The following is a 13,525-nucleotide window of genomic DNA, read 5'->3' as shown; positions in this document are numbered from 1 at the left end:
GCCACAATGTCAACAAATCAGCAAAGAAGAAGCCAAACTATTGGGAAAGGCCAATGTAGCGAACATACCACATCCATCTAGATTGAGTCGAGTTCTCACACCCCAGACTACTAAGCCCCCCCTCCGGCTATTTTTTTGAAGGGATCTTCATGAAGCTTGCCTTGGATCTGCGTCGTGAATGGTCCACTCATGAATCAAGGCCAGATAAACTTTCACAGTTGACAGATAGTACATCCTGATCCGAGTCTCATTGGATATAAATACCCTTGGTACACACTCATTAATTCGTTTCCAGATTGGATGAATTGACAGCCTCCGTTCAGGAGACCAGAAAGCGCAGAGAAAAGGACCTCAAGGAACTGGAGGGGACCACTCGAGAATTGGCCAAGATGAGCGAGTCCGAGAAGCAGAACATCGTGGTCAAGATCTCGGCCGTTCAAACTGAGCTCAAGCAATCATTGGAGTCCAGGTAAGACACTTAAGGGACACATTTTATAGCATTTGTGCAATTTGAGAAGACGGATGACAAAATCAGATACTGTTTTGGAAAGGCTTCTATCCTTCTCGAATACGTTCAAATGTTGTTTTAGTATTTGGGTCGTGATAACCCTGATAATCTGGTGTTTTTTGTGTACTTTTGTTTGATTGGAATGTGATCCCTTGCCCAAATACGAGTACCTATCAATATCTTGCCCAAGAGCCAATAAACCAGATGGGTTGACTTTCGATTAGGGACAAGAAGATTCGCGAATCGGTTCTCAGTCGCTTAGATGAACAAGAGCAACACTTGAAGCAAGAGATCAAGGACAGAACCGAGAGCGAGAAGGACATCAAGGCTCAAATCGACGCCCAAAAGGACACAGTGATGACCTATATGGATGAGAACACGGATAAGATCTACAAAATGTCCACGGTACAGATATTCCTATACTTACGTACGGTACATACGGTTTCTTAGACAATTTCTATTCAAGTTGCCTCGAGCAAAACTTTTGAATGAAGGCTTGAATGAAGGCTGCTAATGATGTGGTAGACTGATTAGATTTCTTTTTTCAACTCCTTGAATCTAATTATCCAGCCCCTTTGACAACACAAACAAGCTAAAAGATAACTTCAAACACAAGGGACCGTTTTGTTTGGCTCAACTTTTCCAATTTGGATCTTGGCTCCTCCAACCAAGGCATGTCTCCAAAGATCAGATCTGCATGTAAAAGAGGGAAAAGCGCTTGCTAAATGGGAACCTAGTACGTCTACTCTAATTCCAAACTTTTTACGGGTACATACACTGTACCTATATAGGCTGATTTGGAGGTGCTTCGCAACCGCCTCTACCAAACGAATGAAACATGCAATGTTTTTGAGCAAGAACTAGGCCAACTTCGATCCGACCTCAATGAGGCCTTGGAGCAAAAGGGAGCCAACCATGAGGGAGATATCAAGGTCCTGGATGCCAAGGTGGATGCCCTAAATGACCGGTTTAAGTTGGGCATGAACAAGCTGCAAGCAGCCGTGGGCGAAAACCGCATGGTGAACAATGGCCATGGCAATTCTGGTTCCAATGAGGAGGATGAAGGGGTTTACACTGAGCTTTTGGAGGACTTCAGAGAAAAGAATGCTGTTGAGTTGAACAACATGGATGACAAGATTGATTCCATTATGCGCGATCTACGAGCCATCAATGAAGTGGTCGAAGGCAAATTGAAGCAGGTAACGATTAAATGCATTTCTTTCAACTTTTAGACATTCTGAGTGGGCTCAAATGGTGACTCTCACTTCCCTGGCAGCTTTTTTCAATGCCGCCGTTCAATATTGGTTGGGAATACACCAAAAGTCACCCCTAACATATTTCTGAGTACGGTTTCGACATGTGTTTAATTCCTATCCCGGATCAACCCCATACTCAATGGCCACAATACTGTTTGGAAAAAAAAACACAAGTGTAACAGAGGTATTCGTCAGAACGTAAATTTGGTGCTCTCGAGCACTCTTAGTGTATCGTATAATATGATTCCAAATACCAACTAATCCAAACCTAGTCAACAAGGCTTTACTTTTTGAGGTATTACGACTTTATGTGAAATCACATCATTTTTTATTCATTCAGTCTTGTCAAAAACGAACCTATCATCAAAAGTGGGCTTCTGAATGTTGAATTATTGATCATAAACAATAGCAACTTCCTTTTCAAAAATTATTTACGGACTGGCTACCCGGCGGAATTTGTGATTTATTTGTCAAACTTTTAAAATCTTACCTTTCGATTAGTTATTTGACGTTAACTAACAGAGTGAACAACAAGCACAACTGTCATTATTACGAGGAAGTAAATGAAGTTTCTATATGAATTATTTATGATACCTTTTAATCAAATTGACCTCTTTTCCTAATTTCTAAAAGGATTGTTTTTGGCCCCTTTTAATATCAGAAAATATGAAAATATTAAAAATAATGATTTTCTCAGTAAATAGTCCTCCTTGTTTTAAAGCTTCTTTATCTACAATTTGCAATCACATTTTAAGGCATATGACAAGTTTTGACATACAACCTTTTGAATTGATCTCAGATATTCAACGTAGATCAAAGCAAGAGTTTAATTTGATCAAATCCAATGTTTCAAATCCTAGTTTTGCGATGCTGAAATTCGGCGATTGAGTTGTTGGAACTAAATTTGGTGACACATTTATGCTTAATTCGTTTAAACCATGTATGTCAAGGCACTTTCTGATCGAACTGAATGCAGGCATTTTTCTTTGCATGTGGTAGTAAAAGAATAATATGTCAACTATATTCGTAGCATTGCCAAGACCTCTTTAAATACGTATTTTCAAACCATTTCTTAAACTGTGGAGACGGTGAAAACACCAATAAACTCATTTCTGCAGTGTAGAAAAATCCGACTAAAATTGACTAAATGATTCTACTGTAATTCCAAGGACAAAATACAAGCCAAAAATGTCAAGAACTTTTCAAAACAGTTTGTCGCTAATGATTTGAAGTTTGCTCGAGTGCCAAAAATTAAGCTGTGTAAATTGAAAAGAATTGCATAGAAATTGGAGAGTAGTTCTGATTAGAAAAGTTTGTAAAGAAGGCAAATTGTAAATAATTACATTGGAAATGAATGTAAGTGTAATCGATTACATTTAGGAATTCCTTAACAAATTTCTGGTAACCACTAAACAAAGCTTTTCATATCCCACAATCAGACATTGTTGGTTTTTATTTTCTTGACGCCCGAAAAAATGTAACTTGCCCTCCAAATTTTGGCCATACAGCAAATGAACTTGATATTGATCAAACAATACTCCAGTCTAGTCCAAACCATTTGAAAAGTCTATTAGGTGAAGTGGGAACAAATGAAGCCAAAAGAAATATAAGGAACAGGCCATCTCAATTAAAAAAATAATACTTTACAGAGTCATGACTAAAGAAACTCTTTAATTCTCAAATGAGCTTTTTGACGATTTTCTGTTATTACGATCAAATAGTTTCCGAGCTCTATTGAGAAGCATTCAAAATTGATCATGTTTAGTGCTCTTTCTCAAAACTCAAAAATCTGCATACTTCTGGACCTATATGCAGGATTCCCATTTTAGGCTCCATATGTTTGTTATTGTTTGATAAAGTTTGTTAAATTTTCTTTTCATCCAAGAGAGCTTGATCAATGACATCTACATTTGTGCCCCTCTACATACGCAAAGAGTAGGCCTCTCGCGACATATTGAATTACTCTGGTTATCTTGGGAATTTAGAGGGGGGTCTCAAGTGGAACAAGTAGGGAACGACTTAGCCTTCCCCGCAATTTGAGAGATGATCAAACTGAGCACTTGTGCATTAGATCTAAGATGGAGTATCTTCCACTTCAACATGGGAACATTTCCACTCACACGAGTTGGAGAGGTCTTAGAGTTGTTTATCTAATTTCATATTGAAGCACTTGAGAGAAAAATTACATTTCATCCCAAGGTAATGAACCAAAATTGCTTCATTTCAAGAAGACGTCAGAAAACAGACCACTAATTGAATGGTATCGTGCACTTTCGGACCCTCTTTTCATGCACCATAAAGATGAACATACAGCAATATTTTACAATTAGTCTTAATTTGGTGCATCTTTTTTGTAAAGGTGTTCGGGTTTTTCAAACGATGCAAGACACGTCATGTTTCATTTTTTTTAAATGGTCTTTTAACGAATGTGTTCCCCTGAACGTAGGGCTGGTTAGGTATCGTTTGCAAGAAACTATCTGGGTCTCGTTTAAAACTAAACAAGGTCTCATCTATGAAGTATAGTCGTCGGAGAGGTATGAGCAAAATATTGTAGAAAATAGAGGCTCTTGAAGAGTTTGTTGTCCAACGAACTCGCTTAATCTCGAATGGCATATGTAATGCCACTTTTGTCCCTCTGGTCTGGGAGTGTTCGACGCCTGGATTGGGGCAAAGTCTGTGGAGAATCTTGAAGCTGTAAAGAATAAGATATCCCTCGTATCTTCGTTGAATGCTATATAATACAAGGGACTGAAGCCTTTCCCAATGGGGGTTTTGTGCTAGCCATGTTACTTGTGGAGCTTCGCTGCACCTTTTCGATTTTATTTAGTCTTGCTGAGGTCATCTGGACCCATTTGGGGGATGAATACTCCACGTGAGGCTGTACTATAGATTCATAAATAGACTGTAAATTTCATTTTGAGTTAAATCACAGGGTCTCAACGACCTTTAAGGGCACTTCACTTGGGCATTTGACATTACGCGAACAGTACAAGTCTGAAGCTTTCAGACATATTTTTGTAATGTCAGCTTCAGCCTTTGAAGGCTAGATTTTAAAGGGAAAAAAGCAATCCAATTCCGCATAATCAGATAATTTTGGTTGTTTGGTTATCGAGTTCAATCATGGCAAAAAACGAAAAAAAACTGCCTCAATTTGTGAAGCAACATAAAACAATTACGATCCCAACAACTATAGATGTCCCGACAAGACACACTCTGTTGTTTTTAGTACTGTAGGTGTATGGTACACTATTTACCTTATGGTGCTACTTTCCCTGTTTGTGATAAGTGGAACCAACCCCAAAGACGAGATCGAGAGGTATGCAATGTTGTAACAGTTCATGTGGTCACTTCCATTTCCACTTTCAGCATCAACAAGCAGGCGAAGATGCCTCTATCATTTTGGGTGACAAGCTTCAACAGAAGATGGACTCCGTCACATTTGCTCAAGAGCGCATGAAGCGCCAATTAGACGACTTACGAGACAAAGTGCAAGTAAGATCACATCAAAAGGCACACCAAATACAAAATGGAAGAGGTAATGTTCTTTTGGGTGGGTTGCAATTTTAGTGTGCTCCAACGGATATCGCTGACATTCGAGAGCGATTGGAGGACTGCGAGCAAGAAATAGCCTCGTTGAGTGGATCCAATAAGCAAGAATCTGAGGGCGGATCTGAGGATCTTGTGGCTATGAAAAAAGACGTGGATTTTATTATGGGTCGTGGAGGCGAGGTTGATGAGGTCACATCAGGAGTTCCAAGTCTGGTAAATCGATTTGTTTCCTCTAAACCCGATGAGAGGAAAGTTGAGTTCTCATTAAGTGCCTTTGATGGAACATACAGACACTCGTGAGCTCTTACTAATCATATCAAGTGGAGAGTCAGAATAGCTTCCACCGAACTCTTGACTATTCGTGTTTCTTTGATTGCTACAGACACACACTGTACATTTTTGGCAAGTGCCCTTTAAAAAAGTGGTTCTTAGGATTCAGATTTAGAGTTGCAGCTAACCAGAACGATAAATTCTTCATATTATCAGCTTTAATTGGTATTTCTTGAGTAATTTGGTGGTCCATATTTTAGGTAAAACTTCAAGGTGACATTGACGAAATCCAAAGCAAGACAAAATCGCTATCAGAGAGTTTGGAAAAGTGCAAAGAGGAATTAAGCGAGAAAGTGGAGGACGAGAAGAAAGAGGTAAGGCAATATGGGTCCTGTAAGTAGCCAACCCGTTTACGTATTATCCTTTGAGTGAGTTGGGAAATGTTCCCTGACGACCAGAAATATGTTAATGAGATTCAATGGGAACCCAGGTTTTTTGTAATCGATATTCTCCGGAAATATGGGCTGTGATATTGGTGGAAGTCGATCTTGGATCGCACAGTGGGAAGTGAATTACTTCCCGCCTGCCACAATCACATGCCTTTCCGTGTGGTTGATGTTGTATAAATCGACACACATCGGAGTTAATGTGCTCGGAGGTAGGCACCATTTTAGCCCCCATGACATGGCAACCCACCATGTTCCCCGCCACTGGGCCCACCGCCCTCTTTGATGGACCAATGGTTGAGTGAAGCTCCCTTTGGGGGAATACTTGAGGGACCTTGTCCGTTGTCTGCCCTTGAAAAGGTCCGACTGTTTCCTTCCTTATTCAAGGTTAAGGGAGAGGCAAAATGCGGAAGTAATGCCAGGAAAAGGCAAGGTCATCCTTCCCCTCGGTCTCCTCCAATACAAAGACGTTTTGTACGCTATTTTATCACCGTATTGCCCACTCCGGTCCGAGAGCTTTCATAGAGGGCCTTTTTTTTCAAGGTCGCCAGCCGATCAATGTCGCCCCCCTGTGGTTATTGATCCATCTCAGAGATTCTCGCTCAATCACGCGATTGATGCTTTCCGCGATCAAAAAGAGGCCTTAAGTCAAGTTAGAAGGAAAGGGAACTGGAAGGAGGGATTTGATTGCTCCAGACGATCCAATTCTACCTTCAATTCTCTCTAATCAAGTTGTTTGAGACCTTGTGGCAACAAGCAGTCCACTTGTGATCGACTCTGTTTTCGTTCCTTCTGTACGTGCCCATGTAAGAAGCTACAGACCAAAATAGAGCCTTTGTTATTGCCAGAAATAGACCTTGGTCCCTAGGCCATTGGTGTTCCAGTGTTCCACGGCCAAGGCCACATACTGTACATACACACACACTCTCTCGTTCTCCCTCACATGCGTTGTTATTGATAATGAGGGTGCTGAGGTGGTATGCAACATTCGACGAGGTGTTGGCGGGTTGTTCCTCGCGTTCTCCAAGCTGGATAATTGCCTGGAACAACACTCGATCCATTAGAGGCACTCGTTCTTGAAGATTGATGATAGCCAGAACAAGACAGAGTCCTTGTCAACCCTCCCTATCAAGAAAAATGCGACATGGGTTAAGGTCATCCCAGTCCCGGGTTTCATACCTGGCTTCTGACTGAGAGATTGTTACAAATATCAAGAGGGAAGAAAAGGCTCTTTTGATTCAAGAAAGAGCCCCCTTCTTTCGTTGAAAAATTCCAGTAAACTTTTAGTGCTGGAGATGAAAAATGTGCTTAAGTCATCATCGTGTATCAGAGACACAACTGCGATCTGACACATACCGTATTTTATCACGGTATTCAAAGGTCGTTCTGACTTATGGCTCGAACTCTTTTTGCGGAAAATAAAGTGAAGGCCTTTTTTCTTCGTCTTCCTAGATCTTCCTACATGAGCAAGTAAATTTGAGCTGGATTTTTGGATACGGTCGTCTCCTCTCTTCTCGTCTCACCCGTCTCATCACGGGGGTTCAAAAGCCTTATCCAGTTTTGAGAAAAATACTCGAATCCTTCTTTTCCATTTTTCTCCCTCACTGTATCATGAGAGGAGCACTTTTGATCTGATTGACGAATTGAATTCTGGCTCAGATTAAGCGCTCATTTGCCAAAATATTACCAAGATTTGTTTGGCCATACCTAAAAACCTTCAAAATGACTTTTTTAACCACCGTGTCAGTCGTTGCACCGGTGAGAAGAGAGGGGTAAGCTGATCATCCAAGAATCCAGCTTCAGTTAAAGTAAACCGGTTGAGCCACAATCAGTTCTTGTAGGTATCCTTGCTTGGTGAACAAGAACTTATGGTTGGTTTCCTAGTTCCTTTTTCACCTAACTTTTACTTCTACTTGATATCCTGGAACGCCAATCGCTCATGTTCTAGACGCTGGGTCGTTCCTTCCTCAGGAGCACATGTGGCTCAAAGGCCATGTGCCAAGTCATTGGACTGAGGTGTATGTTACATTTAGGGGATATGCATTTGATGTCACATGTCTCGCACATAAACATGATACAGCAGTAATTGTTATTCCAGCCCAAAGCACGCCTTGTCACGATTGCAACGCTTCCAAATTCCTCGAAACGTTTGCATATCGAAAAATCAAAGATTCTCAAGGCAAATTCGAACGATCTCCTTGCGCTTAAAACTCTGTCGTCTTCCTTTTGTTCTTTTTTGGTTCATACAGAACCCTCTTTTGGTTCCTATGCAACGCTTGGACACAAGCAAGTACTGAAAAGGTTTCTCCAAATATTTCTCGATCCTCTTGTTTCCAACTGAGTGACTTCAAAATAGAGCACAAAGAAACCCTCTCGTGTCTGAAGTGGCCTGACTTTTGTTTGAAGGCAAACACGAGCTCTAATAACTTTCCAAATTGTTCTTTCCCGTCAAATGTGGTCCAAAAGAAGATGTCCTATAATATATAGATGTGGATTCAGAACCTAAAGCCGTGGGTTAATTGCCAAGAGGGCCTTCAGGTTGTCTCCTGTCCTTTTAAGTCCTATGAGACTTGAGTAACACTTAAATTGTCACATTCTACTTCCAATCCTGTCCCTCAAGGCTCTCTCCGAGTCTCCATGAGTTCTAAAGGAAGACTCGTTGATAAGGCCGTCAGGATGAACTAACCCCATTGCATCAATGCATTTCCCAAACAATGCCCAATTTACTGGCAACAATGGGAGCACCAAACGAATCCTGTTTCAAGGGGAAGGATTCGTCTTCTTCTATTGTGAGCTTGATTTGGGTATTTTGTCATTTCAGCGTCAAACAGCGATTGATGATATGAGGAAAGAACTTGGCCGACAGGAGAAAAAGGCCAGTAACCTAAAGGAAAAGCTCAAGAAACTGAAAGGGGATGTCGTGGGCGACGATGCCGATGATGACGAAGATAAGGACGAAGAAGAAGGCAACGAGTGATTCAGCTCTAAGTGATCACAATCATAATCATAATAATAATCTATTTTAATTCTGTGTAACATTTCAGTAAAGTTGGCATTGAAATAGTAATATTCTTTGATTGCGGAACAACAAACTAATAAAATATCAAATGATAAGCTGCTCTTTTGAGCCCTTCATGCAACAAGACTAGAATGTTCAATTGTTCACAAATATTTGAAATTGGCAATTGGCACATTTTTCCTGACAAAATACGCTCTCCAATCCTAGGATATCTTGCAAGAATCTCGCCGAAGGGCGGCCAGCGAGGATCTTCGTTTGTTCTTGGCCTTGGGTGTTTCCACCTTGGGGAGCTCGGGATAGCCCGCAGGTCCGGGTAGCACGGGCCCCACCGGCTCGTGGTTCCGGGAATGTGTCTGCATCTTGCTCATGAGCGTGGCCAGCGGACCTTGATGTCCGGAGCCAGAAGACGAGGCTGAGCAGCCTTCACCGCCTTCATTTGTAATGGTTGATTGTAAGTTGAATCCCGCTGGAACTGCCGGAACCGATTGTCGCCTCCGAAGGTTGTCCTCAAACCCTCGTTTATGAATGGCGGGTGAGCACCCGCGAGCACTTTGAGCACTGAGAAGAACCGAAGCGGACGAGATCTGCGGGACGGTGAAGTCGTACTTGGTCTTGGCTTGGTTCATGAGCTCCTTGAAGATCTTATTGATGTTGACCCGGTCCTTGGCTGAGCTTTGGACATAGCCATTCTCCCAGTCAAAGATGACGGTGGCTTCGATTGTTTCGCAGGAAAGACTCGGGTCCTTGTCGAGGTCACACTTGTTGGCCACCACCACAATGGGCACCTCCTCGTCTTTGGCCTCGTGAATCATGTCTCGAAGGCGAGAGACCTCCTCCCAAGACTCGGGGTCGTTGACAGCGTAAACAATAATAAAGGCATCAGCGGAGGCGAGAGACACGTTTCTCATCCCCGGGAACTCGTACACATAGCCCCCGGATACATCTTGAATGTCAAAACCGACGGTCTGGTGACAGATGTCGAACTCTCCCCGATACATATCGTCCACGGTCTCCTTGTGGACCGTCGAGAATTGGTCATAGAGGAACTGGCGAACAATCGATGTTTTCCCCGTGGTCTTGGCCCCCAAGATCATAATCCGGTAATTAGCCTTTCCGGCTGACAAATCACTAGTATTGCTGCTACTGTTCGAGCTGTCCGTGCTCTCGTAACTCCGATTGAACGAGGGTAATCGACCCCTCCGATTCATGGTTTGACTTGAGCTTTGGAGAGGTGGATGAGATAACGAGGATGTGACGGTCTTCTTGGGTGGGAATCCCGGGTCAGAATCGAAGCTGTCGTGGTCCGAGGACCCTTGGGAGGAGGAGCACAGGCTGGATGAACCAAGGTGTGGATTTGATCGCTTGAGAAGACCACCCAATGTGCTCATAATTGGCGCAATCTTCCGGTTAGAAGGCGACGAGGGGGTACTGGAGCGCGCTGTCAAGTGGTCCTCGTCAATGGAGTCTTGGAGCTGTACCACCTTCTTGTGGGATGGAAAATACAGATGGGCACTCGGGTTGTTGTGCAAGCGGGTGTGTGAACTGTGAGGTGAGAATTTAAAACTCATCAGTGACCTCAGAATAGCGATCTGCAAGAGAATCAAAAATGACAAAATCGTTTCAAAATCCGATTAAACGTCCTACGGGCACATACGAACATAGTACATATGTGCCTTTTCTGGAATTCCCCCCTTTGTTAATGCAGCAATAGTTCTGAGGGAGGGTGAATCAACGCGGGTTTAATTCTGAGGCAATTGGGGGGAGGGAGGCCGTTTGTTATAAAGTAGGACAAACACTTGTGTAGGTGGTAAGTGCCAGTGCCTTTGTTCGAAAAAGAAATTTGAAGGGGAATACCGACGCTTGGGTGATTCATATTAAGATCGGGGTCAAATAACCGTTGACGTCAATAGGGTTTCAAGATCTTGTTTCGCTCTAAAGGCCAAGGAAACAAAGGCCAACCTGAACACTTCGTGAGGTGTTTGTGTACTCGTCTGATACAAGATGGGATCAATAGAAAAGAGGAACAATGGTCAGGGATCACCTTTCAGAGAGACTAAAGGGCATCTGAAGTTTCTTCGGAAAACTTAATTATTCCACGAAGTGCACCAGTATTGTAAAATGAATCATTACACTCGATTCTCATCCCTTCCAGGATCTACAGGATCAATGCTCTCGTGAAACTTTGATCCCTTGAAGGGCCATTCAAAACAAAATGGATTTAGGCTTGACCCACTTGGATTGGGTATGCCACTTCAGTATGGAACATTCCTTTTCCAATCCTCCAAACCTACTAAATTCCCCATGAATTCTTTGTCAAAGACATGTCTAGAATCTTCATCAGCCACCCTTTCCTTTCATCCGGGCACCATTTTCTGTGAACTTGGTCTCTGCTGTACGGCCAAGGCGGGTCTAGAATCTTCATCAGCCACCCTTTCCTTTCATCCGGGCACCATTTTCTGTGAACTTGGTCTCTTTATTACGAGACATGGGGAATGACTGGGCATTGTATTGGAATGCTCGAACGAATGCTTGGTTGGAACCCAATTGTGCTGGTGGCAAGTTTGCCGTTCCATCTCCCATTTGCAGCAACTCTAGGCTTCTCTATGAGGTGAAATGAAAAAGGGGAGACGGCAGAAAAGTGGGTCATTGTATGTACAGTAAGCACAGTGTGCCCGTCTGTATTGTCCCTCTGGTAAGCCAACTCGTTGTTCCTCCAAGTGGAAATCCCCGACAAGCTCATCGCTAAGAAGAGACTTGAAATGAACACAGAGTGGCAAGCAATACTCAACGAGTACAGACTCATGGTCCCGAAAATGGGTATATTACCAGGAATTGCCAATGAAACTTGACCTCGCTGGATGAGAGAATGGGATCTAGGCTACCCTTGGAGCTCAACCAAATGTGAAACGAGCTTGTTCGAGTTGACTGTGTACAAGAAAGACATCCCATTATACCGTAGGATGCCATAGCCATCCACAAACACCCATGAGAGCCTCTTGCCCCCCCCCCGTCTCTTTTCGCCATAGAAACAGCATTTACATAGGTTGTCTTATCTGACTCTCCAACATGCTTTAGGCATCCATTTCGCGCAAGCCTCGAGCCGTTTGAACAAATGCACCCATTGAGGCAAAATGAGTGAATGTACAAACACGAACCAATGCATTGGTTTGAAAAGTTATGTGTGCTCCTTTTAAGTGCAGTGGGCATTTTTTTGCCATAAGCCGAATAGGCGACTTTTGTTCTAAAACTAAAATTTAAGCACTTGGTTCTTTCACGGCTGGCTGACTCAATGCTTGGTCTGAAAAAAAGGGGATCAAAAGAAATCCTTGGGAAAATGAGGCGCACTCACTTCGAATAGTTAAACTTTTCGTTTATGTACAAGCGCTCATTCTTCATGAAGTTATTGTTTCTCAAGATGAAAGCGGCAGAGAATTTGACTCATAGGTGGTTTCCTTTCTAGTATAAAACCTTCCTGATGACGTCAATAAGATGTTAGGACAAGGCTCAAGAGATTCATTGTCACCCTTTTTTTGTGACTGCATAAATGTTTCCCAAAGGAAGTGGGAAAGATGTATAATCCCTTTCTATGTTTCATATTCAAACGGAGTTTTCCTAAGAAGCGGGGTGATTCTACCAAAGCAGGATGCGCCAGAATTGGATCGGATTCCATTTCCTAAATACCAAACATGGTCGGATCCGAGCAACTCAACTTTTTCACGCCATTCACATACCTTAAATGTCACCTACATTTGAAACCCTTTACGAAGATATTAGAATAAATGAAAAATGCATTGCTTACCACTATAAATTGTGTCCTGAACAATGGTCCAAGATATAAGGAATCGGGTTGAGAGTTTCTGAACCATGTAACACTTTGAAATCGGATGCTCTCAAACTTGAGACGGTCTTCGGTGGAACTCGTAGTCCAAGGATGATTCAACAAGTGGTTAAGCGAACGTGAATATGTCAAATTCAGCGACTGGAACAGCGGATGCTGTGCTTGCTTCTTCGGCGAGAAGAATCCAGCTTCTGCCCGAGTCTCTCCATGAACGCTGGATTATAACAATCCCGGCTCCAGCGGTCGCGTTCGCAGGGCTTCTTGCTCGCTTTCGCGCCCAGCTTTCTCTTTAGAGTCACTCGAACGGGCCTGAGGCGATCGAGTGAAGGCTTAGAGGAAACTAAGTACACTTCCACGTTTCGATGTCCGTTTTCCAGTGTTCCACGAAAGGAGGAGAAGGGAGGGAAACAAGGAATGCAAGGAGGAGGAAGTAGGAGACAAAATTGTCTGTCACGCTTTGGAGCATTGAACTTGTCGGCTGGAGGGAGGGGAGAATGATTTGAAGTTATGCATAGGAGTGGGGATATTTCATCAAATTTTGACAACTTTGTTGAGAAGGCAACAGGACATCTTGTGCGTTGGAGGGGACAATATCGGGATGCCAACAAAGGGGGAAATTCGAGTAAAAATGGAAGAGGG

At 42.8% G+C, this 13,525-nt stretch overlaps 2 protein-coding genes across 3 annotated transcripts in view; one reads left to right on the top strand and one right to left on the bottom strand.

Moving 5' to 3' along the window:
* LOC131881096 (uncharacterized) overlaps positions 1–9,143 on the top strand; it is a 22,654-nt gene extending 13,511 nt beyond the window's left edge. The window contains exons 8-14 of the mRNA XM_059227869.1: positions 296–469; positions 733–913; positions 1,300–1,707; positions 5,131–5,256; positions 5,332–5,526; positions 5,844–5,957; positions 8,851–9,143. Coding sequence (XP_059083852.1) covers positions 296–469; positions 733–913; positions 1,300–1,707; positions 5,131–5,256; positions 5,332–5,526; positions 5,844–5,957; positions 8,851–9,006 — 1,354 coding nt within the window. The 3' untranslated portion in view covers positions 9,007–9,143. The remainder of the gene's footprint in view (positions 1–295; positions 470–732; positions 914–1,299; positions 1,708–5,130; positions 5,257–5,331; positions 5,527–5,843; positions 5,958–8,850) is intronic.
* Positions 9,034–13,525, bottom strand: LOC131881149 (uncharacterized). Of its 2 annotated transcripts, none has more exons than XM_059227930.1 (2): positions 12,848–13,525; positions 9,034–10,637 (listed from the first exon to the last, which is right to left on the bottom strand). In XM_059227930.1, the coding sequence occupies exon 2, from the start codon at positions 10,614–10,616 to the stop codon at positions 9,252–9,254; it is 1,365 nt and encodes a 454-aa protein (XP_059083913.1). In that variant the 5' UTR covers positions 10,617–10,637; positions 12,848–13,525; the 3' UTR covers positions 9,034–9,251. The 2 variants fall into 2 exon arrangements, with proteins under 2 accessions (XP_059083913.1, XP_059083919.1); XM_059227936.1 differs by lacking the exon at positions 12,848–13,525 and adding an exon at positions 11,090–11,327.

The sequence above is a fragment of the Tigriopus californicus genome, chromosome 1, assembly GCF_007210705.1.
Source record: "Tigriopus californicus strain San Diego chromosome 1, Tcal_SD_v2.1, whole genome shotgun sequence".
Classification (NCBI taxonomy): Eukaryota; Metazoa; Arthropoda; class Copepoda; order Harpacticoida; family Harpacticidae; genus Tigriopus; species Tigriopus californicus.
Note: the sequence above shows the minus strand (reverse complement) of the source record. Positions and strands in the feature narration are given on the sequence as shown.